Source organism: Theropithecus gelada, chromosome 8 (genome assembly GCF_003255815.1).
Source record: "Theropithecus gelada isolate Dixy chromosome 8, Tgel_1.0, whole genome shotgun sequence".
Taxonomy (NCBI): domain Eukaryota; kingdom Metazoa; phylum Chordata; class Mammalia; order Primates; family Cercopithecidae; genus Theropithecus; species Theropithecus gelada.
In genome coordinates this window covers 28,887,529-28,915,317 of record NC_037676.1, presented here as the reverse complement: position 1 = coordinate 28,915,317, position 27,789 = coordinate 28,887,529, and the positions used below count along the sequence as shown (strand labels likewise).

General features: G+C 41.7%; 1 protein-coding gene across 1 annotated transcript; it reads right to left on the bottom strand.

Moving 5' to 3' along the window:
• Positions 1-316: 316 nt before the first annotated feature.
• Positions 317-27,789, bottom strand: DCTN6 (dynactin subunit 6). Its single transcript, XM_025393448.1, has 7 exons — positions 27,561-27,789; positions 20,313-20,377; positions 8,989-9,094; positions 6,639-6,727; positions 4,477-4,524; positions 3,305-3,447; positions 317-874 (listed from the first exon to the last, which is right to left on the bottom strand). Exons 1-7 carry the CDS (start codon positions 27,581-27,583, stop codon positions 776-778), a joined length of 573 nt encoding a protein of 190 aa, XP_025249233.1. The 5' UTR covers positions 27,584-27,789; the 3' UTR covers positions 317-775.

Genomic DNA, 27,789 nt, shown 5'->3' with positions numbered 1-27,789 from the left:
ATAAAATTCTCAACATCTTGCTCACTACAGACAATAGAATAATAAAGCTCAATGATGAGTGATTAGTACTATGCTAAAATATTAACAATTTCAGAAACTTGTATAAATTTCAAAATTTCTTTTCATTTCATTGTCCTCAGAAACCCAAGAATGCCACTCATTTGTATTCTACTGAAGACATCTTTCCCTGATTACTTTTGTTTTACCAAAAAGAAAAAAACTGTATTTTTCTTAAAAACAAAGTGAAGTCTAAATTAATTCAATAGCTACTGAAATTTCACCTGAAATTTTAAACAGCTACAAATCCACAAGAGGAAAAAGTAAACACATTAGCTTTAATACAACTAGTACATAATAAAAATTAAGAGAAAAGATTAATTCAAATAGAAAACCTGATTATGCCCACTAAAGGCGCCGTTATCAGCTTTTTTATTCAGTTTAGTCTATGCTAGAATGTAAATACATAACAGTATGTCTTTTCTTGTCATGGTAGTCTTTCACATAACTAAAATTTGTGGCAGCAGTTTATACAACAAAAGAAAAGCTAAATCTGTAAATTATCAGAAAAGAAGCAAGGATATTTGAAAATAATACATTTATATAAATTACAAAGGACAGTTACAATGAAACTCCATTAGTTTCCTCTCAACCCAATTTTACAAAATACAGTGAACACATATTATTCTGTGCGTTGTTAAGAGTGCATAAACACTGTGGGCCCATCCAAAAGACAGTGGTCAAAGACAAAATGTTATCTTCATGTCATATACTGTTCTTAGTTCTTTACTGGAGTTGAGCTTCCTTTCATAGTCTTCTTTAGGTGGTGGTAATTTGGCAAGATTTTCATCAAGAAATCCAGCTGTAGTGTCTGGGGCTAAAAAGATAAGGTAATTAAGGCTGGCTGGCAGAAAGCAAAGTCAAGAGTACCACGCAGCGACCAGGCGTGGTGGCTCATGCCTGTAATCTCTGCACTTTGGGAGGCCCAGAGAGGATGATGATTAGAGCCCAGGAGTTCCAGACCACCTGAGCAACATAGGGAGATCTTGTCACTACAAAAAATTTAAAAATTAGCTGTGTGTGGTGGCACGCCCCTGTAGTCATAGCTACTCAGGAGGCTGAGGTGGAAGCAGGGCGGCGGGGGTGCAAGTGGATTGAGCCCAGGAGGTTGAGGCTGCAGTGAGCCATGATTGCGCCACTGCACTACAGCCTGGGTGACAGAGCCAGACCCTGTCTCAAAAAAAAAAAAAAAAAGTTCCAGGTAGCAATGGTTATTAATAAATAAGTTGTGGAATTATAGGTGATTTTCATTGACTCAATTTTGCTTACCTGCTCGTTTTTTTAAAATTTATAATGAACATATGCTAAGTCTGGTTACAAGAAAAAGCCAACAGATTTTATATATTTATATAAAAATATACAGAAGTCACTTTTCAAACTCGCTTTTGTAGATTTCATCTTGGCTTCTGAAAAGTTAAAAAGTTCCAATTACAGAAGACCACATAAGTAAAACACCCATAGTATTTTGTTTTCCACGTGACCTACAGAGCCACACAGCTGAGGTGTACTTGGATACACCTGTCTGATCTTCATTCTTCATATATTAGTACTGCCCAGATTTTCCTGATTGTAAAACTCACTGCAATACTTGTAAAAAATATAGCTTTCTAGGCCCCTGCCCTAGCACTGTGACTCAATAAGTCTGGGGAATCTTTATTTTTAATAAAGACCTCTATATAGTCCTTATGATCAGTGAAATGTGGAAGACAATATTGCATATTATAAAATAATAAGTTTCAGATATTCTTGCTCACTTAATTCTAATCTCCCTTCCTCAACACCAGCTTCATTTCCCAGTCTTCAGTCATTTTTGCTGTTATGTAGAAAGTAAAAAAATGACTAGATTTGGCGTTATTTCCTTTTTAGTCTATAGAGTAATACTTGCTTATAATAATAATAATAATGAAGCCAAACATTACAGAACTAGAGTAACCCAGAAAGAACTGGAGTTTTGATTCCTGATAAAATATGGCTAAGAATCAGAGGCATAGTTATGTTTTGAAACCATTCTTTTTTTTTTTCTTTTTTTGCGACAGATCCTCACTCTGTCAGCCAGGCTGGAGTGCAGTGGTACAGAGCTTACTGCAGCCCTGACCTCCTGGGCTCAAGCGATTCTCCCACCTCAGTCTCCCAAGTCGCTGGGACTACAGGTGAATGCCACCAGGCCCAACTGATGATTTTTTATTTTTTGTAGCGATGGGGTCTCATGATGTTGCCCAGGTTGGTCTTGAACTCCTTCCTGGGCTCCAGTGATCTGCCTGCCTTGGCCTCCCACAGTGCTTGAAACTATTTTCTTTGGTGGGAAGAAAAGGAGGCTAGGTAACTGAAGAAATATATATCGAATGTGCCAAGCAATGAGGCTCAAAACTGCAATACAGATGTCTTATGTCCAAAGGAAGCCCAAATGCCCTTTTTCATCTCCTACTCTAATATTAAACTCCAAATATTTACTCGACATTATTCTTGATCTGAGTTTCTAGGAGGAGATAATTTTTCAAGCCAGGAAAATATACAAACATACTTTCTTATTCACAAACTGTGTTTATTATGAAGCTATGGCAATAAACTAAATAGACACACCCCAGGTAGAGGCACAGGATAAATGTAGTATGGTCATTCCTTAACTTTGAAGACTGATATTTTAGGAGTAAATCAGTATGGCTTGTACGGTTTGTTTATGCATTGTCAGTGACAATGCATGAGACCAAGAGTAACATTTCTGGATCTTTTCTCATAACTGACCTGTCATCGTCATCCTTGTATATATTTTTGATATTAACCTAAAGACTAAATAATTGAACTGCAATTAAATCCTGGTTTTTCGGGATGTTTCTCATTGTTTTATTTATTTATTTTTTGAGTTGGGGTCTCTGTTGCTCAGGCTGGAGTGCAGTGGCATGATCATGGTTCACGGTAATCTCACACTCAAGCATTATCTTCCCACCTCAGCCTCCTCAGTAGCTGGGCTATAGTCATGCCCCACCACATGTGGCTAAGTTTTTCTAGTTTTTGTAGAGACAGAGTCTCACTATGTTGCCCAGGCTGGTCTTAAATTCCTGGCCTCAAGTCATCCTCCTGCCTCGGCCTCCCAAAGTGCTAGGATTCCAGTCATGAGTCATTGAGCCTGGCTTCTTTTATTTTAATTATGTTCTTCTTAAATAGTGTACCTGCTGCCTCATGAAGACAATTACATTGTATTTTGGGAAAATTAGCAGATAGAACTCTTTTTAAAGAGAGGTTCTAGTACCTGTGGTCGCTCAGTCTGCACCCGACGAAGGCAGTCTGCACCATAGATCACCGTATTCTCAGGGATGACTTCAAATGTATTTAGGTTGCAACAAGCCCCAATGATGCAGCCACTTGTCAGTATTACATTTCTGCCTACATATGCTGTAATAAAAACATAGAAAGAACTGCAACTTAAGACATCAAATGATTGCAACACTTTTTTTCCTAAGATGATTTAGGTATAAAAATGTAAACTGGCCTTAAGAAAAAAGTTAAAGAAAATACATCAGTTTGGAGTTTGTATGGACAACACAGAGGCAGGCAGTACAAGCCAGGGTCAGATGGATTCAAAATGGAGCTCTGCTGCTATTTGTGTGACCTTGGGAAAGTCACTGCAAAGTCTCTAAGCTCAAGTTCATCTATAAAACGAAGAGGCCACTCTACCTCACAGTTTAAGGAATAATGCAATAACAGATGTAAAGTGATGAGCACAGGTTTGAAACACAGTAAGCATAAAATAAACAGAAAATGCTGATGATAATAGTGATAATTGATAATCCAAATTAAAATAAAAGTCATTAAGTAGATTAACACAAAGTATCATTTTATTATTTTAAAAAGCAGCATTTTCTTTCATGCCACTCAGGACCAAGAAAGATAACCCACTATTCTAAAGAACTGGCATCATCCAGGTTCTTTCTGGACCTTGGTGGGACAAGCTCTTGAAGTTGCTTCCCAGTAGTAACACTGACTTTACATAATCTCCTGTCTGGTCCCACTTACAAGCTCATGATACTGGTTTCTGATTGGTTAGGGAAAAGTATTCCTGAAATTAAAGAAAGCAACTGCTAGAGACACTGTGATTTTTCCCCTCCTTTAATTCTACAACAACACTAACCAACTAAAATTTCAGGGACTAGTATTTAGTAGAAATCTTTTCCGAATCTTTCATTTAAACTTTATGGTTTAATTCAATCCTGTACACAGCTGATTTTAAATTTAATGTATTTAACATTACCAGACAACCATATAACCAGATTAGGTTCCTTAGTGGCAAAGAATTAGTTTGCTAGCTATTGTAGCCCCCTTCCAAGCACACCACCTTGCCAGTTTGTATTAGGTTGTTTCCCAGGACAACACAAAGAGAAAAGAGGTCACTGCTTTGACAATAAAACTCTGAAAGTAGCTTACCTTTTGATTCAATGACATTATTATCTCCCATCTTCATAGCTTGGGAATCTGTAAGCCAGAGTTAGGTAAATACTATAAATATGTTCACCTTTAGTCCCCACTAACATAGTATGTTTTTATATTGCACTGGGACAGAGGACAGGGGTGTCAGACGGGCCATGCAGGCTCACCCTTGCCAGAACTCTTTGCTCTGGGCAATCTGTGGTAACGGTTTAATCTTTAAACATAAATATCTCTAGGTATAAATAAATGATTTGTGTTTTTGAAGAAACTAGTCCTTATACTCTGATTTTATGAGTATTTTCATAATTGTTTCAAGATAATTAAAATTATCCATCACCCAATCACTTAAACACTGTTAAAAGTTTGATATATCTTTATATAAATATATAGAATTTCCTGTATATAAGTGGGAATCAAACTGTATAAACTTTTATAGCTTATTCAGTTCACTTAAATTTGCAAGCATTATTCCACGCTATTAAAATCTTTAGGCCAGGGAGGGTGGCTCACATCTGTAACCCCAGCACTCTGGGAGGCCAAGGTGGGAGGATTGCTTGAGCCTACGGGTTCAAGGACTAGCTTGGGCAACAGAGTGAGACATCATCTCTACCAAAAGTAAAATTAGCTGGGCACGGTGGTGTGCACCTATAATCCCAGCTACTTGGGAGGCTGAGATGGGAGGATTGCTTGAGTCTGGGAGCTGAGGCTGCAGTAAGCTATGATTATGCCACTGCATGCCAACCTGGGTGACAGAGCAAGATCCTGTCTCAAAAAAGATAAAGTAAAATCTTTGAAAACATAATTTTAAATGACTGCTTAATGGTCCTAGTGGTTTTATGCTTATAGTTCAATTTATTTAAATATCTTGCTATCGTTGAACATTTAGATTTTTCCTCGTAAATATTTTCTACTATATATTGTATGTTTTGCTGACGTCATAAGATTTTACTATCTTTTTTTTTTTTTTTTTTTTTAATCTTTTTGAGACGGAGTTTCGTTTCACTCATTGCCCAGGCTGGAGTACAATGGCGTAATCTCGACTCACCACAACCTCCGCCTCCCAGGTTCAAGTGAGTCTCCTGCCTCAGCCTCCCGAGTAGCTAGGATTACAGGCATGCACCATCATGCCCGGCTAATTTTGTGTTTTTAGTAGAGACGGGGTTTCTCCATGTTGGTCAGGCTGGCCTCAAACTCCCAACCTCGGGTAATCCGCCCGCCTCGGCCTCCCAAAGTGCTGGGATTACAGGCATGAGCCACCGCGCCTGGCCTGATTTTACTATCTTTTTAGAGTACTAAACTAAGCAAAAGAACTGGAGACATTCTGGGGGAGGGGGAAAGACAACACATGAATAATGGAATATTTTCACCCCTACACACCATTTTCTTGAATCAGACAATGTGTTGTCTACCTAAAACTATGTAGGAGACACACTGACAAAGTTGGGATTCTTGAATCAAGAAGGAAGCCAGCATTGCTATTTCTATGTTTATTGTCACTCAGCCATTGCTACCTGTCAACCAGCAAAAGTGGTTACTTTCAAAGTGCTGAGCTAAAGATACGTGTGTGTCTGCGTTTGTCTAAAAACGGCATACTTACTTTACTCTATTGACTTATTTACAGGAACAGAAGGGACCATTTTAAACATATATACTATTCAAAAAGTCTGTTCAAAGAGCTAGGTGACCTACTTTTATTTATTTTTATTTTTATTCTTTTTTGAGATGGAGTCTCGCTCTGTCACCCAGGCTGGAGTACAGTGGCACAATCTTGGCTCACTGCAACCTCCGCCCCCTGAGTTCAAGCGATTCTCCTGCCTCAGCTTCCTGAGTAGCTGGAATTTCAGGCATGTGCCACCGTACCCAGCTAATTTTTTAATTTTTTTTTTTTAATAGTAGAGATAGGGTTTCAACATGTTGGCCAGGCTGGTCTTGAACTCCTGGCCTCAAGTGATCTGCCCACTTTGGCCTCCCACAGTGCTGGGATTACAGGCATGAGCCACCGCACCCAGCCTGGATGACCTACTTTTAAAAATATAATATATATTATGACTGTAAGTATATTTGATAGCCAAATTGTGACAGTTTTACAATTTCTACAGAAGACTTAGGTACCAAAGGACAGCTGGGAATTATTTATGGTAGATTATTGTAAAGGATACAACAGCCAACTTCAAACACATTATTGGTGCCAATGATCATAGGTTTTGGTTCTGGATCTTTGGTGTCAGGAGTGATATTATCTGGGTAACTGTAAAAAGAAGAAACAAATCATCCAAAAAGTCAGTAACACGATGAGCAATTTTCTTCCTATTTTCGAATTTTGGTTTTTTTTTTTTTTTTTTTTTTGAGATGGAGTCTTGCTATGTTGCCCAGGCTGGAGTGCAGTGGCCGGATCTCAGCTCACTGCAAGCTCCGCCTCCCGGGTCTATGCCATTCTCCTGCCTCAGCCTCCCGAGTAGCTGGGACTACAGGCGCCTGCCACCTCGCCCAGCTAGTTTTTTGTATTTTTTTGGTAGAGACGGGGTTTCACTGTGTTAGCCAGGCTGGTCTCAATCTCCTGACCTCGTGATCCGCCCGTCTCGGCCTCCCAAAGTGCTGGGATTACAGGCTTGAGCCACTGCGCCCGGCCGTTGGTTAATTCTTTAAATTTTACCTACATCAAGCTTAAAAGATATGACTATGTAAGTTATTTCTTTTTTTGTTGTTGTTGTTTTTTTTTTTGGATATGGAATCTCACTCTATCACCCAGGCTGGTGCGGTGGCGCCATCTTGGCTCACTGCAACCTCCATCTCCCGGGTTCAAGAGATTCTCCTGCCTCAGCCTCTCAAGTAGCTGGGACTACAGGCACGTGCCACTAGGCCCGGCTAATTTTTGTATTTTTGTAGAGATGGGGTTTCACCATGTTGCCCAGGCTGGTCTCGAACTGATCTCAGGTGATCCACTAGTCAGGGCCTCCCAAAGTGCTGGGATTACAGGTGTGAGCCACCACGCCCAGCCTATGTAAGTTATTTCTTAATTTAAGTCATTCATTCATCCTGTATGCTAGAGCAGGCTTGATTTTGAGTTGAAGAGAGCTACTGAAAAATGAAGAAGTCATTGGTGTGTAGAGAAGAACAGCCTTCCTTAGTTTATTTATTTTAGTTTATTATATTTTTTGAGACGGAGTCTTGCTGTGTCACTCAGGCTGGAGTACAGTGGCACAATCTTGGCTCACTGCAACCTCTGCCTCCCAGCTTCAAGTGATTCTCCTGCCTCAGTCTTCCAAGTAGCTGGGACTACAAGGTGGGGTGCCACCATGCCCGGCTAATTTTTTTTTGTATTTTCAGTAGAGACGGGGTTTCACCATATTGGTCAGGCTGGTCTGAACTCCTGACCTCATTCATGATCCATCTGCCTTGGCCTCCCAAAGTGCTGGGATTACCCGTGTGAGCCACCACGCCCGGCCTACTTTAGTTTATTTTTTAAATTCAAAGTCCAGTGGGTCTTCTCCAGGACTAAGGAAAAAAGATGCTAGCTATCTTTTTAGGCTGTTAACTAGAATCAAAATCATGCCTAACTTGAAAATTTTCCACTCTTAATAATTATTTGGGATTGTGAAACATAAACAGATATTCACATAAAATAATTATTGCTATTAGCTAGTTGAAATACTTGGAAGATAAAATGTTTGTGTTCTAAGAAGAGGATGCCATTTTTAAATGGTGTTTTATCTCTGACAGTTGAGTTACTGCAGAATATAGCTGCTGTTAATTGACTTACACTGAAGGTGCCAAATGTATTTTAAATTCTAAGTAAGCATTAAATCAGTCTTTTTCTGACAGTTAAATATTTTCCCAAGGTCTTTCTTACAAATTCCATACACGGTTGCTATAAATTAGGTATAAACTTGAATTCCTTCCCAAAATTTTATCTAGAAAGAACTTATAAATGTTTATGAAAAATTCATGGGTTTTACAGTCTGGTTCACTATGATCATGCACATGTTCTAGTATTTTATTATTTTTTAATCTTTACAGTTAAAAAATTGCCTCTAGGACTCCACATTTTTCAACTATAATTCTGGGTGTCACCTGTGCAAAACATGTGAAAAAATATATTAGAGTTAAATTCACATGTTTAGGCATGACTAATAACATTTCGGCTAGAACCGAAAAATCCAAAAAAACTCTCTGCAGGGTGGTGGGCACGGCACTGGGAGGCTTGAAGTGCTCAGGAAATGTTTGCTTAAGGAATGGGTGAGAAAGCCACATGTAAGGGGAAGATGACCAGGCCCAGCATCAAAGATTCTAGGCAGCTACTCAGCTCTCTCATCTTGGACAAGTCTTTTCCCTCATATGGTTTTTGGTTTGCTTATTTACTTATGTTGAGAAAGACCGTTAATGTTTCTCTAGCTCTAAAATAGTAAGCATCCTGGATGTCTGTTGAAAAGGGTCTTACAGACAGCTAAAATTAAGAAAAACCATTACCCATGGTCCTTGGTTCACAGTATGTATAAGAGTCTTACTCACGCATTTATGATGAGGGCCTGTTCTTCTATTAGGTTCCCTTCGCCAATCACTATTGGCCCAGCTTCTGCAATAATTCGTGCTTTAGGGTGGATCACTGTCCGAGGTCCTGTTAAAAATAGTTTGAGAAGAAATTAGTGGTGGAGGCTATGCTTCCAACAGGAGGGTGGAAGGTGACTGAGGATGGGTGAGGCTGTTGGGAGGAACATTTTCTAAGTATGTGCCAGGCACCAAGCTAGGTACTTCACAGATACTATCTCCCGGGCTTTATCATCAGTAGTCAGGGCCAAGTTGCAAGCAAATGTGAGTGGAATGGCACAGGCACTACAGCCAGACAGCTCTGGCTCAGCCTCCACTCGGAAGCTTCCCGTGATCTCAGTGGTGAAACAGAGGTGATGACAACACCAGTCCCACAGGGTTGCTGTAAGGGCTAGGGGTGATAATGTTGGGAGACACAGCATGTGACACAAAGTTGGCAATAAAAATTAATTCCTTCTTTTCCCTCAGCAAGGTAAGGCTCTCTTTGCTTAACATGTTCTGCTTTCTTATGTGAGTATGCCTCCAAATTAGTCTTTTTATTACATAATTAAGAAGAAATATGGAGGCCGAGATGGGCAGATCGCTTGAGGTCAGGAGTTCGAGATCAGCCTGGCCAACATGGCAAAACCTCATCTTTACCAAAAAATACTAAAATGAGCCAGGCATGATGGTATGTGCCTGTAGTCCCAGCTACTTGGCAGGCTGAGGCAGGAGAATCGTGTGAACCCAGGAAACAGAGGCTGCAGTGAGCTGAGATCATGCCACTGTACTCTAGCCTGGGTGACACAGCAAGACTCTGTCTCAAAAAAAAAAAAAAAAAAAAAAAGGAGAAACATGGGTGGACAGAAGTCAGAAATTATGGGATCTAACAGCTTTGCTCCTCTGTCAGTGTCCCTATTACGAGCACACCTACTGAAAGGAGGCACAGCTTCTGCCGTCTGGCCCAGGATATGATTCAAACCAGTGAAAGCTGAAAAGGTTAAAGGGAGGCAGCAGAAGGACCCAAAGGTGATCACTGGAGTCCTAGGACTTTGGTGTGGGGAGCCCCGAGGCGATGCCTCCAGTCTCAAATTGAAGGGAACAGCCAGGGCCCTCATTACTCTCACTTCACCAGCACAGTACCCCGCCCTGAGCCTGGAATGCTAACATACTCCCTCCCAGCTTTATCTACCACAGGCTGAGGGTTCTGGTGATAATGAAACCACTGATGGGAAAACATAGCCTCCTTCAGCCTCTCTCCAATACCCATCCCATGTACCCCCCCAAGGCAATTTTTATGGGTAAACACAAGCAGATGAAATAACTGACTCTGAAAGTAAGGGAGGGTGGACAGAAGTGTTGACGGAGGGGGTGGGGGATTAGGAAAGTGACACTGTCCAAAAAATTCAGTATTCAATTGTGTAAATTGGTTTGTGTTTTTTTTTTTTAGAGACAGGGTCTCATTCTATCACCCAGGCCGGAGTATAGTAGCGTGATCATAACTCCCTCCAGCCTTCAATTCCTGAGCTCAAGCAATCCTCCTGCCTCAGCCTCTTGAGCTGCTGGAACTACAGGCACATGCCACCACATCCAGCTAATTTTTAGAGATGGGGTCTCACTATGTTGCTCAGGCTGGTCTTGAACACTTGGCCTCAAGAAATCCTCCTGCCTCAGCCTCCCAAAATGCTGGGATTACAGACGTGAGCCACTGTGCCCCACCTAATTATATAAATTGTCAATTCATAATTATTATCTGCCTGTGACAGCTGAGATGCCCCACTATATGATATGGGGCAACAAAAATAAATACATGTTATTTTTGTCCTTTTGAACTTTTTATCTTGAAAACTGGGAATGCTTAATATACACTCATTCACAAATGTACTAAAAATAAGGAGGTGTTTCTGGTGCCCAGAGAATTGGAGAGAACCTCAGGGACGCCTATTCTTTTTCCTGATGAGGAATTGCTGGAGGTTGATAAGGAGGGTGGGGGCCTAAAACAGGCTGCTCAGTCCAACACCCCAACATTTCTTATCAGGACACACAGTCTGGTAAGAAATAACAAGAGAGTGGCCTTGATCTCTCAGTCACTTCTGGCTTTCCAAATCTTCAGCTTTTAAAGTAAAATTTCCCAGGCATATTCTCCCATTCAGGATGGAAGATTTCAGGATAGAAGATGGGATGGATCTCTGAGATCCCTGGGAAGCTTCTCAAGTTGAACATGAGTGTAAATGTGTGCATCTAATCTTTTATTTAAAACAAACAAAAAATATATATGCATATATACACACATATTCACATAGCTATATACATATTTATATAATAACATGATCATTACAAAAAATTCAAACAAAGCAAAAAGTGAAAGATCTTCTTATGCTAATCTCATTCCCCAGAGGTAACTACTCTTAAAAATTTGGGGTATATTATTCCAGATGTAAGCTCCACTGTACACTTAAGATATGTAAATACTGCTGTGGGCGGTGGCTCATGCCTGTAATCCCAGCACTTTGGGAGGCCGAGGTGGGTGGATCACTTGAGGTCAGCAGTTCGGGACCAGCCTAGCTAACATGGTGAAACCCTGTCCCTACGAAAAATACAAAAAAATTAGCCAGGCAGGGTGGTGCACACCTGTGGTCTGAGCTACTCAGGAGGCTGAGGTGGGAGGATTGCTTGAACCTGGAAGGCGGAAGTTGCCATGAGCCAAGATCACACGACTGCACTCAGCCTGGGTGACAGAGTGAGACTCCGTCTCAAAAAAAAAACAATAAAAAAAAAATCTGTAAATATCACTCCATATAAGCTATATCTCATTAAAAAGTTTAAAAATAAATATGATTTGGAAAAAAATATGCATTTCAAGCACACTTCTTTCAAACCAAGAAACAGTACCTATTCTTCTACAATTTGCTTATTTCATGGTAATTTTTCCATGTAAGTATATCTAGATAGATACTCTTTTTAATGGCTGAAAAGTATCTCATTTTATATTAATATACCATAATTTATTTCACAGGTCCCTTAATAATGGCATTTTAGACATCACCACTTTCGGGGCTGAGGCCCCAAACGACAGGGAAATGAGCAGTGGATTTCTTTTAAAGGAGAAACTGTAAGGCTTCCAGCTGTGGGAACCAACTGAAATGTATAGTTTGCACCATACCAGGTTTATATTTTATGTCAAAATAGTCTATGATAACAGGACACAATCTGCCTCTTTTAGGTTCTTTGTAATCAAAGCCCCAGCCAGTCCCACCCCCCGCCTTGTCTAGAAAGTCTAGACACCGGACTCTATCACCTAAAGGTGACGTGCTTACTCTCACAAAGGCGTGTTTTCTCATCTATAAAAAGAAGAGATCTGTAACCTACTTCATTGGGCTGAAATGTGGATTATATGAAATAATGTTTGAAAGAGGGATTGTGGGGTCTGGACCATGGTTCTTAAAAAATGGGATATTTATCACTATTTACTACTAAGAGCTAATGCATAACTTTTTCATAGTAAGCAAAATAACTAGTTCTGGTCTGGGACACAGAAGAAAAAGAACCGCTTTGCACCTCTACTCAGGTATCAGGGTAATATCTCCTGTTAGCCAAGGGGAAAAATTCCACACCACATGATCAGACAGTAAAAAGATTAATGAAAGTATTTTCCATAACTAGCTTTAAAAATCTTAGATATGGGGCTGAGCACAGTGGCTCACACCTGTAATCCCAGCACGTCAGGAGACTGAGGTGGGAGGACTACTTCAGGCCAGGAGTTCCAGACCAGCCAGGGCAATGAGTCACACCCGCTTCTCTACAAAATGAAAAATTAAAAAAAAATTGGCCAGTTATGGTAGGGTGCACCTGTGGTCCCAATTACTTGGGAGGCTGAGGCAGGAGGATTGCTTGAGTCCAGGGGTTCAAGGGTACCGGGAACAATGATTGTACCACTGTACTCCAGCCTGGGCGACAGAGCAAGATACTGTCTCTGACAATGTCTTTTTTTTTTTTTCTCTGAGGGGGAAAAAAAAAGATAGGAGGATGTGATCGTCACGTCTGTGACAGAAAGCAGATCCTTTGCCACTGCTAGATAAGTAGCCAGAGACACTAGATATTCTGCCGGTCATCAAGCTGTAGCTCTTGACAAGACAAAGATACCCCTGGGACCTGTGTGTTTCTTTAAAACTTATGAAAACAAGTGATACTTTCATTTTTCCCTTTCAAAAATGACTAATCCATGTTTCTTACATAAAGAACCCAAACAAATAAGCACACTTTTTAAAAATTTTAAAACTTTTTTTTCACAGAAGATACCAGAAGCACACATTTTAAAAAATCAAAATAGGCCAGGCGTGGTGGCTCACGTCTGTAATCCCAGCACTTTGGGAGACCACGGCAGGTGGATCACTTGAGCACAAGAATTCGAGACCAGCCTGGGCAACATGGCGAAACCCCATCTCTACTAAAACACCAAAATTAGCCGGGCATTGTGGCGGGCATCTGTAATCCCAGCTACTTGGGAGGCTGAGGCAGGAGAGTCACTTGAACCCGGGAGGCAGAGGTTGCAGTGAGCTGAGATTGCGCTACTGCACTCCAGCCTGGGTGACAAAGTGAGACTCTGTCTCAAAAAAACAAACAAAAAAAATTAAAATAAACCTAAGTCCTGTAAGATGTCTTACACAATATTGAAAAAATAATATGTGAACTATTTCAAGCAGGTATTTTATTATTATTACTGTCTTTATCATTATTAATAATTATTAAACAAGTAACTGGAAAATGCCTGGTTAGAAATCTGAGGGCTGTGTCCAGAGAGGGAGAGAAAGCACCGCTTCATTTAGGTGAGACCAGTGATTTAGACACCATCTCCACCTGCTGGCAGCATTGCAAACTACAGGTCCCAGTGTTAAGCGGCTGAAATAAAAGTTTGAGAAAAGATCAACTTTAAATTGTGAGGTGACAGCAAATGTCACAGGCAATAATACATCAAATAGGTTCTCTCAAATTCTTGTGGGTCTTTTCTGGGCACAGACTGAAGTGGTTAGCATAAGCGGACTTCAGGATATGTAACCGCTAAGATTTTGGTTTGGTGAACTTTTTTCTTTTTGGATACAGAGTCTCGCTCTGTCGCCCCGGCTGGAGTGCAGTGGCAAGATCTCAGCTCACTGCAACCTCCGCCTCCCAGGTTTAAGCAATTCTCCTGCCTCTGCCTCCCAAGTAGCTGGGACTACAGGCGCCCACCTCCACGCCCAGCTAATTTTTTGTATTTTAGTAGAGACGGGGTTTCACCGTGTTGCCCAGGCTGGTCTCGAACTCCTGAACTCAGGAAATCTGCTCGACTCGGCCTCCTAAAGTGCTAGGATTGAAGGCGTGAGCCACCGCGTCTGGCCTGGTGAACTTCTTAAAGGAAGGCTGTGATTTCCGTGAATGATGCGGGTAATTCTGTCTGTGTGGTCTGATGATGGGAGGTTGGGCAGCAGAGAGTCCAGAGCCCAGGAACTCAAGCACCATTAGAAATAGCACACTGAAACGTGGCCACGGTTCACTTCATGCTTTTCTGATGCCATGAGCACTTTTATTATACCTAGATCGGGTCTGAATTCAACATGAAGTTTAAGGGTCTTGAGGTTCAAGTGCTTTAAAAATAAAACTCTGTCACCATGGAAAACACTGTTTGAAAGCTTGCTGTGAACCCTGGCGCTCCTTCTGGCAGGGCAGTTTGTGTATTTTCTTACCAAATGTGCTGAAGCCCTATTTGGCTTATCTCCTTGTTTGGATAAACGTGTCTAGAGTTGGAACTGCCTTACTGGCTGATGAATTATTTTTCTAAATGGGTTGGCTGGGCTTGGTGCCACATAGCCAGAAAGATATTCCTTGCATCCAATTTCCATTTCCCTGGTAAAGGACACTTTTCCTGTCTATCTTTGCCACAGAAAGCAATCTTTGTGTACATTTCCATTTGTCAATAAATAATTCAAAAGGCCTTAAGCTCTGTTTTTGTGACAACTAAACAATTTTCTTGAACTGTAAGCTGAAGTACCTGTAAGAGTGCTTTATAGGTGATAATTTCTCAAGTCAAAGCCACTGTTCTGCCTTACTGAAAAAGATTGCTGCAATGAAAGGGAGGCTTTCGGTCTGTATTAAAACTCTCCTAGCGAGACTAAGTAAGTGGGACAAAGTGCTTCCAGCACAAAACATTTCCACTGTGAAGAATTCTGCCTTCACATACTGATGTCCTGACTAAGTCCTGTCCCAGCCTCTCGCCCTGTAATGGACCATGGGACTGTGCTTCAGGGTACCTTTCAGAAAGGTTTTCGGCTCTCAAAGATTTACGGGAAATAATTCACGGCCCATGAATTAAGGCAGACTAACTAAAAATAGGCTTGATGCTATGAAACCTTATTTACCCAAATTATAATTAACAAGAGGGCTGTTACTTTTCCCAGGCTTTGTCTCTCAACAGCCTTGAATAAGGGGGTCAGGCTCCAGCAGAGTTTCAAGTTATAGGGTTTCTGCTTAAGGACCATACTTCCAAGCATCCAGCTAGTTTCTCTGAAAAAACAAATACCTGCTTTTCTAGGAAAACAGATTGAGTTTAAAGTTCCATTAGCCTGAAACATAGCAAAGGAAAACATTACTTTCTTCCTAAAATATTTCAGAATGGAATAATTTGTAAAAATATACATGACTAGAGGATGGAAAATTACACAAAACATCCTGAAAAAAATCTATGAATTAAACTACAGTTTATTGCTACTTAACTCAGATAAACTAAGCAAAAGCAACAATAAAAGCCCTAAGATGAAAAATAAAGCAGGGTGGTGACAGTTGTAATCAGATGACTTATCTCCACTCTGCTTTTATAATTATATCTCCCAGGAGCTTTTTAATCTGATGCATTACATCAGAAAAATGAATTAATAGAAGCCAAAAGACTTGAGACATTTTATACCAAATACAACAATGACAAAAATGATTATCTAAATACCAATTCTGGAAAATTCCCGTATTATACAGTTGAAGATAAGAAACATACATAACAAAAAGGAGACAAGAATTGTAGAAGACAGAACCATCGGTAACTGTAACACTCTTCTGAACCTTCATTTTTCCTCAAATTTTCCTTAACTTCTAAAATTCAGTTTTTTCTCTTCAGTATTTGAGCAAAAATTTTCTTGTTTCGAAATACTGGGTCAAAGTAAATATAATAAGTATTCACTTGGAGGCCATCTGCTGTGATAAACTGTAAATCGCTAGGTATTTCTTTCCTTAAAAATGTATTACCACTTCTTATGTTATAATCCATCACCGAAAATCTGTGTTAACTTTGGAGGCCGAAAAGGGCGGATCATTTGAGGTTAGGAGTTTGAAGTCAGCCTGACCAACATGGTGAAACCCTGTCTCTACTAAAAATACAAAAAAAAATTAGCCAAGTGTGGTGGCACATGCCTGTAATTCTGGCTACTTGGGAGGCTGAGACACGAGAATCGCTTGAACCCAGGAGGTGAAGGTTGCAGTGAGCCGAGATCACACCACTGCACTCCAGCCTGGGCAACACAGTGAGACAGACTCTGTCTCAAAAAAGAAAAAGAAAGAAAGAAAATCTGTATTAAAATGTCATTTTAACAGAATTGTGCACCACCAGCTAGTGGTCAAAAACTAGTTGAAGGGCCAAGAGCAATGACTTACACCTGTAATCCCAGAACTTTGGTAGGCCAAGGCAGGAGGATCAACTGAGGCCAGGAGTTTGAGACCAGCCTGGACAAAAATACAAACATTAGCCAGGTGTGGTGGTGCATCGCTGTAGACCTGGCTACTTTGGAGGCTGAGGTGGGAGGATCACTTGAGTGCAGAGGTTTGACACCGCAGTGAGCCATGATCATACCACTGCACTCCAGCCTGGGCAACAGAACAAGACCTTGGTTCTAAACAAACCAACAAACTAGATGGAAAGTAGCTTTAAACAATGTACCTCCTTATGTAATATTATTATTATTTTTTTTTTGAGACACGGTCTCATACTGTCATCCAGGCTGGAGTGTAGTGGTGCACTTATAGCTCACTGAGCCCTCCCAAGTAGCTGGGACTACAGGCACGTGCCACCACATGCGGCTAATTCTTCCCTTCCTTCTTCCCTCCCTCCCTTCCTTCTGCTAATTTTTCTTTTTTCTCCTTCCTTCTTCTCTTTCTCTTCCTTTCCTTTTCTTTCTTTCCTTCCTTCTTTATTTTCTTTCTCTCTCTCTCTTCCTCTCTCTCTCTCCCTTCCTTTCCTCTCTCCCTCCCTTCCCTCTCTTTCTTTCTCTCTTTTCCTTCTTTCCTTTCCTTCCTTTCCCTCTCTCTCTCTCTTATCCCACTATATTTTCCACACTGGTCTTGAACTCTTTCCGGCCTCTGCTTTCTTAAATAATTTCAACATGTAGGGAAAGTAGGAACATAAGAGGCATAAAGAAGGGGGAGGAGCACAACGTAGTGAAAACCAGAGGGAGAAACAGGAAAGTGAATACTGATCCCTGATACCCCTAAAACTCAGTCCTAGACAGTGGTCCACCAATCACTGGCAGCTACCTTCCTTGCACAGATAATGCCTTTACAGCCCAGAAAATCTTCTGTAAAAGATGTTATTTCAAATCTGAAATACATATCCCCCACCCACGTAATGTCTGTGTATATTTATGCCTGCAGATGTAGCTATACTATCTATATATCTATCTTATAGTAGACATTATATAGTTATTTAAAATGGGGTTGTTGTGGGGCCAGGTGTGGTGGCTCACACCTGTAATCCCAACACTTTGGGAAGCTGAGGCAGGAGGATCGCTTGAGCCCATGAGTTTAAGACTAGCCTGGCAAAATAGCAAGACCCCGTCACAAAACAATAACAACAACAACAACAACAACAAAAAACAGGGTGGTTGTAACATTGGGGGATTTAAAAAAAAAAAGAAAAAATGTAAAATGGGGAAGAAGTAGAAATGCCAGGGAAAATCTACATAATTACTTCAGTCTTACTTTCCTTCTAACTGAAGAATGCGTTGTAAACTACTATAAGGTATTATTCCTAGAATATCATGATGATAGCCACAATTATAATGCAGTAAAATGATGAGTAAAAAGAACACAGAGGAGCATTTTGATAAATATGTGGTCCCAGTCTGCAGCAGAGATTGTAAAAAATTAAAAAACATGGCCCTCCTCATTTTCCTTCATAAACACTTTGCAAGTGGTTTAGGTAATACAAAAGACAAAGAGTTAACACAGCACTGAAAAGAAACAGGGCCGTTTTCTACATTTTTAAAGTATCTCAATTTAAAATAATTAAATTAACCAACCTGGCAAATTCTTTTTTTTTTTTTTTTTTTGAGACGGAGTCTCGCTCTGTCGCCCAGGCTGGAGTGCAGTTGTGCGATCTCAGCTCACTGCAAGCTCCGCCTCCCGGGTTCACGCCATTCTCCGGCCTCAGCCTCCTGAGTAGCTGGGACTACAGGCGCCCGCCACCTCGCCCGGCTAGTTTTTTGTATTTTTTAGTAGAGACGGGGTTTCACATGTTAGCCAGGATGGTCTCGATCTTCTGAGCTCGTGATCCGCCCGTCTTGGCCTCCCAAAGTGCTGGGATTACAGGCTTGAGCCACCGCGCCTGGCACCTGGCAAATTCTTAACAATGTTCCATAATACTGGCACAACCTCCACTGGTTTTATAAGACAAGATGCCTAAATTGTTTGGAGGCTTAGATATTTTTGGAAAAAAAATATGACATTACAGGGTTTTTTTTCTATTAAAGAAACTGTTCATTTAAGGAAATAAAGTGTATTTCCTCTCTGAAAGTGTAAGAGTTCACTGAACACTTTAGTCTGGTAGCATACAGGTGACATGCGGCTGCTGGTAAGAATGAGCTCACACCAATAAAACCGCAAGGGCACCATATCCAGGCAAACCCCAGGTAAAAGAACAGAGTAAAATGTCTGAGGAATTTAGTCAAGTTCATGTAAGTAAAATGTTAGACTTGAGCTCGGGCAAGGCTACACTGAGAAGATCTGACCGCGTTAACAGCAAACGGTTATTGACAGCTCACTACTCACAATTTTCATGTTCTCTTTCAAGAAACCTAAGAGATAGACACTACTATTTTGCATGTTATGAAAATTGCTCAGGGCCGGGCGCGGTGGCTCAAGCCTGTAATCCCAGCACTTTGGGAGGCCGAGACGGGCGGATCACGAGGTCAGGAGATCGAGACCATCCTGGCTAACATGGCGAAACCCCGTCTCTACTAAAAAATACAAAAAACTAGCCGGGCGCGGTGGCGGGCGCCTGTAGTCCCAGCTACTCGGGAGGCTGAGGCAGGAGAATGGCGTGAACCCGGGAGGCGGAGCTTGCAGTGAGCAGAGATCCGGCCACTGCACTCCAGCCTGGGCGGCAGAGCGAGACTCCGTCTCAAAAAAAAAAAAAAAAGAAAATTGCTCATTGCCATCCAATATCTCTTCTCCTCTTTTTCCTTGTAATAGAACCCTGATCTCATTAGCGGCTGCAATGCAACCAGCTAAGACTACATCTCCCAAACTCCCCTGCAGCTTGGTCTCATGGCTAAGACAATCTCATGGACACATCAAGCTGCAGGGGAGGGTCGTGTGGAACTTTCAGGAAGGCTATTTAAAGGGAGCTGACTCACAGCTGGGACACATGCCCTTTTGCTTCCATGCCTCCCCTTTCTCATCCAAGATGACGGCTGGTGCTCTAGCCATCACTTCCTGGCCTACAGGACGGGAGCTCCATGCTGGACAATCAACTAATCAGCCTTGCATTACTTACCTCAAAACTTTTTATATGAGAGAATAAACCTCTACAGGTATAACCCACCCCTACATGCAGCCACACCTGATCCTGATATACACAATTATATAGATGGGGCAAAAAAAATCAAGGTTAGAGAGGTTAAGTAATATGTCCAAAGTAACCCAGCAAGAAAGGAGCAAGGAGCAAAGCAGCCCAGGTCCGTTGACTCCATGGCCCACGCTCTCCACGAAGCTCCACAAAGGCAGCACCGTAGCACAGTGCCTGGCACATCGCAGGTACACAACAGATCTCTCTCAAATACACGAATGACTTTGTTATACAGCCTCATTAGTATTTCAGATAGGAGTTTAAACACAGCCTCCATCACACTGTATTCCTTCAGAAATTTTAAACACATAGGAGAAAATGCATTGTTTTGTCAATAAAACTAGGACATCCGTGAAATAAACATGGAAGACAGTATCTAATTGTAAAGCACTAAAATAGATTAAATCACATCAATTCTTGAAAAACAGTAAATAAACTATTTTCTTACCGATAGTGACATCTCCTCTGATTTCACTTTCTACACATACAACTGCTCCAGGAGCAATCTTCACACTGTAGCAAGAAAAAGGTAACATTTACCAGGGGTAAGATTAAAAATACTATTGGAGAAGCTACACTGACACTGTAATGAAAACAAGGTTTAAAAAAATGATGGAAAAAAAGATCAGGTGCAGTGGCTCACACCTGTAATCCCAGCACTTTGGGAGGCCGAGGTGGGCGGATCACCTCAGGTTGGGAATTCGACACCAGCCTTACCAACATGGAGAAACCCCATCTCTACTAAAAATACAAAATTAGCTGGGTGTGGTGGCGGGCACCTGTAATCCCAGCTACTCGGGAGGCAGAGGCAGGAGAATCGCTTGAACTCGGGAGGCGGAGGTTGCAGTGAGCCGAGATTGTGCCATTGCACTCAAGCATGGGTAATAAGAGTGAAACTCCATCTCAGAAAAAAAAAAAAAAAAAAAGATGGAAAAATGGAAAGTCAATGGTAGGAGGGTAAGATTTTAATAGATTATAAATTTTTCAATTGGTATATTGTTCATCATCCCAAATCACATGTGCTATTGTATTAAAATGCTTGAGAAGAGTTTTGAACCTTTTCTTTTAATACCAGCATGTTTCTAAACAGCAAACAGCTGAAAACAACCTATTCATCAGTGGAAGATTAGTTAATAAATTATGGCATACTATGGACTATTACATGGTCATCAAAAAGAATGAATAATCCCTTGTCAAGATTTTGGAATGGCTGTGCACAGTGGCTTACACCTGTAATCCCAGCACTCTGGGAGACCAAGGAAGGAGAATTGCTTAAGCCCAGGAATTCAAGACCAGTCTGGGCAACATAGTGAGACCTCATCTCTTAAAAAAAAAAAAAAAGGAATGATCTCCAAGCTATATTGTTAAAAGTAAAAAAAAAAGTGAAGTGAGAAAATGGACAGTATATAATATGCCATTATTTTTGTAAAGGCAGGGCGAAAAAATATACATTTATACTATTTAACAACCAGCAAAGTAATACTAACTTAGAAATTTAAAATTTACAAATATTTCTATTTACTCTGATATATATACACACACGAGAAACTTTTTACAAAGTAATATAAATTGTAGTACAAATTGTTCAAAAGACTAATAATTTCCATATAACTTACTGATGCTTTTTTATATTCTGCTGTTATCTTTCATTTGACAAAGCTGTATGTAAACACCGACACTAGCTGAACCATGAGCTGACATGAGGAAGTGCATCAAATGACTTCTCCATTACAGTGATGGTTATTAGGAAACTTCTTTTCATTAAGAAAAGAATTTTTCTAAATGGCAATGACATTCATGGTGTTAAATCTGCTCTCAGCTACTATGAAATAACACTAACATTTTAGATATTTTGTCTTCGTAATTTTGTTTGGATTTTTCAAAATTTTGATTTCCAAATGTTCCACTTTGGGCTGGGCATGGTGGCTCATACCTGTAATCCCAGGACTTTGGGAGGCCAAGGCAGGTGGATCACCTGAAGTCAGGAGTTTGAGACCAACCAACCTGGCCAACATGGCGAAACTCCGTCTCTATTAAAAATACAAAAATTAGCTGGGCATGGTGGTGGGCACCTATAGTCCCAGCTACTGGGGAGGCTGAGGCAGGAGAATGGCAGGACCCCGGGAGGCAGAGCTTGCAGTGAGCCGAGGTAGTGCCACTGCACTTCAGCCTGGGCGACAGAGCGAGACTCCATCTCAAAAAAAAAAAAAAAAAGAAAAGAAAAGTGTAAATGTTTGTGCAAGAACACTTATGTAAAAATATTAAAACATTATTTTATCTATTCTATCTATGTTGAAATACCATATGCATACATCTAAGCAGAGACTAGTAAGTAACAAAGTAAAAACCTCTTCCCCCTCCCGGGCTAGACATCACTGAATGAGTAGAAGCACGAAAGTCATGAAGAGAAAGGGAGCAGGTAACGCTGGGAGGAAAAGCAGGACCAGCCCATGAACAAGCTTGTACACCATGACAAGGGATTTGAATTTGCACCTGTAGGCAAGAAGTCACTGAAGGATTCCCATTCCCAAGCCAACAATGTCACAAAATGGTATGCAGATAATTGATACGTATGAAGAAGTACTTGGCGGTGGTGGGGGTCAGGAAGGCAGCTGATCTAATCCTACAGAGATAATGCAGGCCTGAAATGCTGTGTTAGTCCGTTTTCACACAGCTGTACAGAACTTCCCTGAGACTGGGTAATTTGTAAAGGAAAGAAGTTTAATTGACTCACAGTTCCACATGACTGGGGAGGCCTCAGGAAACTTACAATCATGGCAGAAGGTAAAGGGGAAGCAGGCACCTTCTTCACAAGGCAGCAGGACAGAGACAGTGAGAGCGCAGGGAAAACTACCATTTATAAAACCATCAGGTCTTGTGAGAATTCACTCACTATCACGAGAACAGCATGGGGGAAACCACTCCCATAATCCAATCACTCGGATTACGCGTCCCTCCCTCAACAGGTGGGCATTATAATTCAAGATGAGATTTGAGTGGGGACACAGGGCCAAACCATACCAAAGGCACTGGTAGCACATAGGAGAAGCTGCAGGTATGTCTAGGAAATAGAAACAAGACTTGGCAACAAACACATTTAATAAAAATCTGGTTTCTAGGCAACGTTGAAGGTAGGTACTTCCCATTCCTTGTTACAGGCCCCAAGGACCATTAAGTGTGTATAGTCTCATCCCTCAGTATCCATTATCTGTGGGAGATTGGTTACCGGACCAATCCTCAGATGTTCAAGTCTCTGATATAAAATACTGCAATATTTGCATAAAGCCTATACACATCCTCTCATACTTTGTCATTTCTAGATAATTTACAATACCTACTATAATGTAAATGCTATGTAAATAGTTATACTGTATTGTTTAAAGACACTATTTTTTTTTCCTATTTTCGATCTGAGGTTGGTTGAATCCATGGATGTGGAACCCATGGATATAAAGAGCAAACTATATTTGCTTTCTTCTCTGTGGAGGGGAAATAAGTTTGACTAGTGTATTAGTCTGTTCTCACATCGCTAATAAAGGCATATCTGAGACTGGGTAATTTATAAAGGGAAGAGGTTTAATTGACTCACAGTTCAGCATGGCTGGGGAGGCCTCAGGAAACCCACAACCATGGCAGAAGGGGAAGCAAACACGTCCTTCTTCACAAGGTGGCAAGGAGGAGAATGAGTGCCCAGTGAAGGGAGAAGTCCCTTATAAAACCATTAGATCTTGTGAGAACTAACTCACTACCATGAGAACAGGATGGGGGAAATGGCCCCCATGATTCAATTATCTCCACCTGGTCCCTCCCACAACATGTGGGAATTATGGAACTACAATTCAAAATGAGATTTGGGTGGTGACACAGCCAAACCGTATCAACTACAGAGGGATGGCGGTGAGGGGCATGGAGTGAAATAAGGAAACTGGTGCCATCCTGTCCCCTTCCTGGGAAGGGATGATTTCTGATGGAGAGGGAAACTCAAATTCCAGGGCTCAAAATCAGCTGCTCTGACTCAGCTTCATTTATGTCAGAAAAACAACCCAAACCAGCCCGGGTCACATGGTAAAACCCAATCTCTACAAAAAATACAAAACTTAGCTGGGTATGGTGGCTTACACCTGTACTCCCAGCTACTTGGGGGGCTGAGGCGGGAGGCCTGCTTGAGCCCAGGAGGTAGAGGTTGCAGTGAGCCGAGATCGCATCACTGCACTCCAGCCTGGGTGATGGAGTGAAACCCTGTCTCAAAAAAAAAAAAAAAAAAACAAGAAGGAAAAAAAGAAAAAAGAAAAGAAAAAGAAAACTAACCAAAAGTCAGGAGCCAGGGAGCAAAGTCAAAGCCTCTAGGTTTCTGATCTGGAAAACTAATGGCACCATCTGAGAATAGCCTATGGGAGGAGGGGCAGATTTCAGAGAAAAAAGTCATTTGGCTAAATTTTAGATAAACTCAGTCTGAGGTATCTATGGAATAGTCACCAGATATGCCCAATAAGCGACTGAAAATACAGATTTTGAAGCTCATAAGAGAGTTCTAAAAATACAGCTGCGAGAGTCAGAAGGGTAAAAATTCTTTCATTAACATGACTCTCCATCATTTCTATGCCAGAATCTTACCCCAAAGTATTCCCTAATATACATGCAAAGTAAGATGAAAACTATTTTTCAGATTGTACCAATTTCCCTACTAGTGTGATGAACTAAAAAAAAAAAGACATACACAAATTTTTCTTCCACAATTTAGGGTGGACAAATCTTCACACCACAATGTATTTTTAAAGCTCTAAGAAAAAAATAAGGTATCAGATAGAAAAAATAATCCCTGAGTCTACCTTCAAGAAATGGTTTTGAGAATAGACACAGCTCCAGCTGTTTCCATCATTTTGTCAGGCTCTGACTTTTTATAAGGCATAAATCAATGAAATCCTACCAATGGTCCTTCTGGGTGATACAGCCTGTCAAGAGTCAATTTGGGCTAGGTGCAGTGGCTCACGCCTGTAATCCCAGCACTTTGGAAGGCCGAGGTGGGCATATTCCTTGAGGTCAGGAGTTTGAGACCAGCCTGGCCAACATGGCGAAACCCCGTCTCTACTAAAAATACAAAAATTGGCCAGGTGTGGTCATGGGCACCTGTAGTCCCAGCTACTCGGGAGACTGAAGCAGGATGATAGCTTGAACCCGGGAGGCAAAGGTTGCAGTGAGCTGAGATTGCATCACTGCACTCCAGCCTGGGCAACAGAGTGAGACTCCCTCTCACAAAAAAAAAAAAAAGGAACCAGGCATGGTGCAAAGCTTTCACTGCACTCCAACCTGAGCGACTCTGTCTCAAAAAAAAAAAAAAAAGTCAATCTGCTGAAATAACAGAAAATATGTAGCCCTCCTACTGTATTGGAGAAGAAAGATTTTAGTAAGATTAGAAGAAAGAAATTAGAAGAAAGTAAAAGAAAGAAAACTTTAGTAAAAGCAGAAAATCACCTGGTCTAACCCTCTCACATTACAGAAAAAACTGAAATTCAGAGACTAGAAATTTCTTGGAGCAGAGTTCATTCCTGGGGCATCACTGTCCTGAAATCAGTCATCTCTCTTCTAGTTGAAAGTTTTCTGGAAACATCCTGTCACTCCAGATGTTTTTCCATGATAAATGAATGACACTGTCCTTGAATGTATCACCATCTGTAAATGTCATTTCTCCGACACTTTTCACTTAAAGTGGGTTTTTATGGTAAAATATGCAGTTTTATTAAGCCCTGGTCAAATAAATTAGCCTCTATAAAATGTCTCTTGTTTTAGACCTTATTTCTCATTGCAATTTTCCATTTCCTCAGCTTCCTTCTCATTATGAAAAGAGCATTATCTAACATTTAACTTGTCCTGGGCAACTGAGAGTAGGAGAGACTCACAAGTGCCCCCTGCCTTCAGTTTTACGCCCAAGGGAGAGATCCCAGGTAATGCTTGCATCACAATCAGCACACTTCTCAGTGGGGGAGGGAAGAATTAATTCACCAACTAGGCCAACTAAAACGTGGTCCCAATATCTCTGCAAGGACCCCTCTGTATCTCGGAGTGGTGGGAGCAGAGAGGTGAGCCGGCAGATGGGAGGGCAAGACTTAACCTCAGATCTGTTAAAGTAACAAGTCAACAACACCTTCATCTTCACTGTAAGCTACTATCTACTGCACATAATATTTATAACACATCTGTTCCTCTTTAGCTTACAAAAAAAAAATTATAGAGCATCTGCTTAAATGGAAGAAAAATCTAAATTTTAATTTACGGCACCAGAAACAATGTCAGTTTTCTTTGTCAAAAAGAGTCAGCAGAGGGAGCTCAACACTGCTGCTGTTCGAAACGGCTTTACTTTTGCACTTGTGTCATCCCAGCCACCAACAGCCACCAAGAGACCCCAGCAATGAAGACTACCGGAGAAGAAGCCAAAATCGCCCTCCCCATTGCAGTCCCCACATGTTTACAAAGGAGCTTGTTCACTCCATGCCTGGCAGAAAATGTCACAGTTCTAAGCTTATACACTATTGGTGGGAATGTAAATTAGTTCATCTATTGAAAATAGTGTGGTGACTTCTCAAAGGACTAAAGACAGTAGTACCATTGGACCCAGCAATTCATATAGAACTACTAATCCAAATGAAACTACCATTCGACCCAGGATCTACTCAAAGAAAACCATCGTACTAAAAAGACAATTAAACTCCTTTGATTATCACTGTACTACTCACAATAGGAAAGTATGGAATCAACCTAAGTGTTCATCAACGGATGACTGGATAAAGGAAATGTGTATCTATACGATGCAATACTACAGAGCCATAAAAAAGAAAGGAATCATGTCTTTTGCAACAACATGGATGGAACTGGAGGCCATTACGGTATGAAATAACTCAGAAACAAAATCAAATGCACATGTTCTCACTTTTAAGTTGGAGCTAAAATGAGTACACAGAAACATAAAGAGGGAAATAACAGACACTGGGGACTCTAAAAGCAGCGAGGGTAGGAGGGGTGTGAGGGCTGAAAAATTACCCATCGGGTACAACGTTCACTATTTGGGTGATAAGTACACTAGAAGCCCAAACTTCACCATTACGCAATATATCTGTGCAACAAATCTGCGCATGTACTCCCTGCATCTTAATATATAGTGTGTGTGTGTGCGTGCGTGTCACAGTTCCAGGCGCGGCCGCCCTTCTGACAGCGACCGTAAATCCCTTTACACACCCCACCCTCCAGAGACAGGAAGGGCCTGGGGTGCGGCCAGCACTGGGGTGGGGGTCTCGCAACATGCAGCAGAGAATCCAGCGCCAAGCCGTGGGGTACAGCCGCCCCAAGCACCGCCGATCATGCGGAAGAAGGGAGCCCGCCTCCCCCTGCGCCCCAAGAAAAAGCTGACGTCACCCTCTCCTCGCAGCCCCGCCGGGAGACCCCCTCTGCGCAGGCGCCTGCGGGGAGGGAAGGACAGACAGGAACAAAAACCTTCCAGGCGGTGACTCCGTGTCCCTTCTCAGCCCTCCCCGCCCCCACTCCGTAGCCCCCTCCCTCAGTGGACGCCAGGTCTGGACTTGAGGTACCTTCAGCCCGAAGGCTCAGGATGAGACACCCTCTGAGTCGCCACCATTGGCGACCAGGAACAGGTTCCACCCCTACGCAAAGCTGAGAAAGGGCTTTTCTCAAGCAGCAGACCCACCTCTTTTGAGTCTTCTCCGCCATGGTACGGCCCCAATTGGAGCGGAGATCGACACCACCGCCTGGGTAGAGCGATAATTCCACACGCGATTGGAGAGCCTGGCAGGGTTGGGAGAGGGGTGGAGCCGGGGTGGGGCGAGGACTCTGCGGGGCGGGGTCAGGGAAGCTTGCGGCTGTTGTTTGCGTCGAGTCTGGGCGCACAGGACTGTGCGTGGCAGCGGTGCGGGGCC

Coding starts and splice junctions, on each gene's coding strand:
- DCTN6 (XM_025393448.1), bottom strand. CDS start 27,583: ATGGCGGAGAAGACTCAAAAGAG. Junction 20,378..27,560: donor GCGGAGAAGACTCAAAAGAG/GTGGGTCTGCTG, acceptor TTCTTGCTACAG/TGTGAAGATTGCTCCTGGAG. Junction 3,448..4,476: donor TAATGTCATTGAATCAAAAG/GTAAGCTACTTT, acceptor TTTTTATTACAG/CATATGTAGGCAGAAATGTA.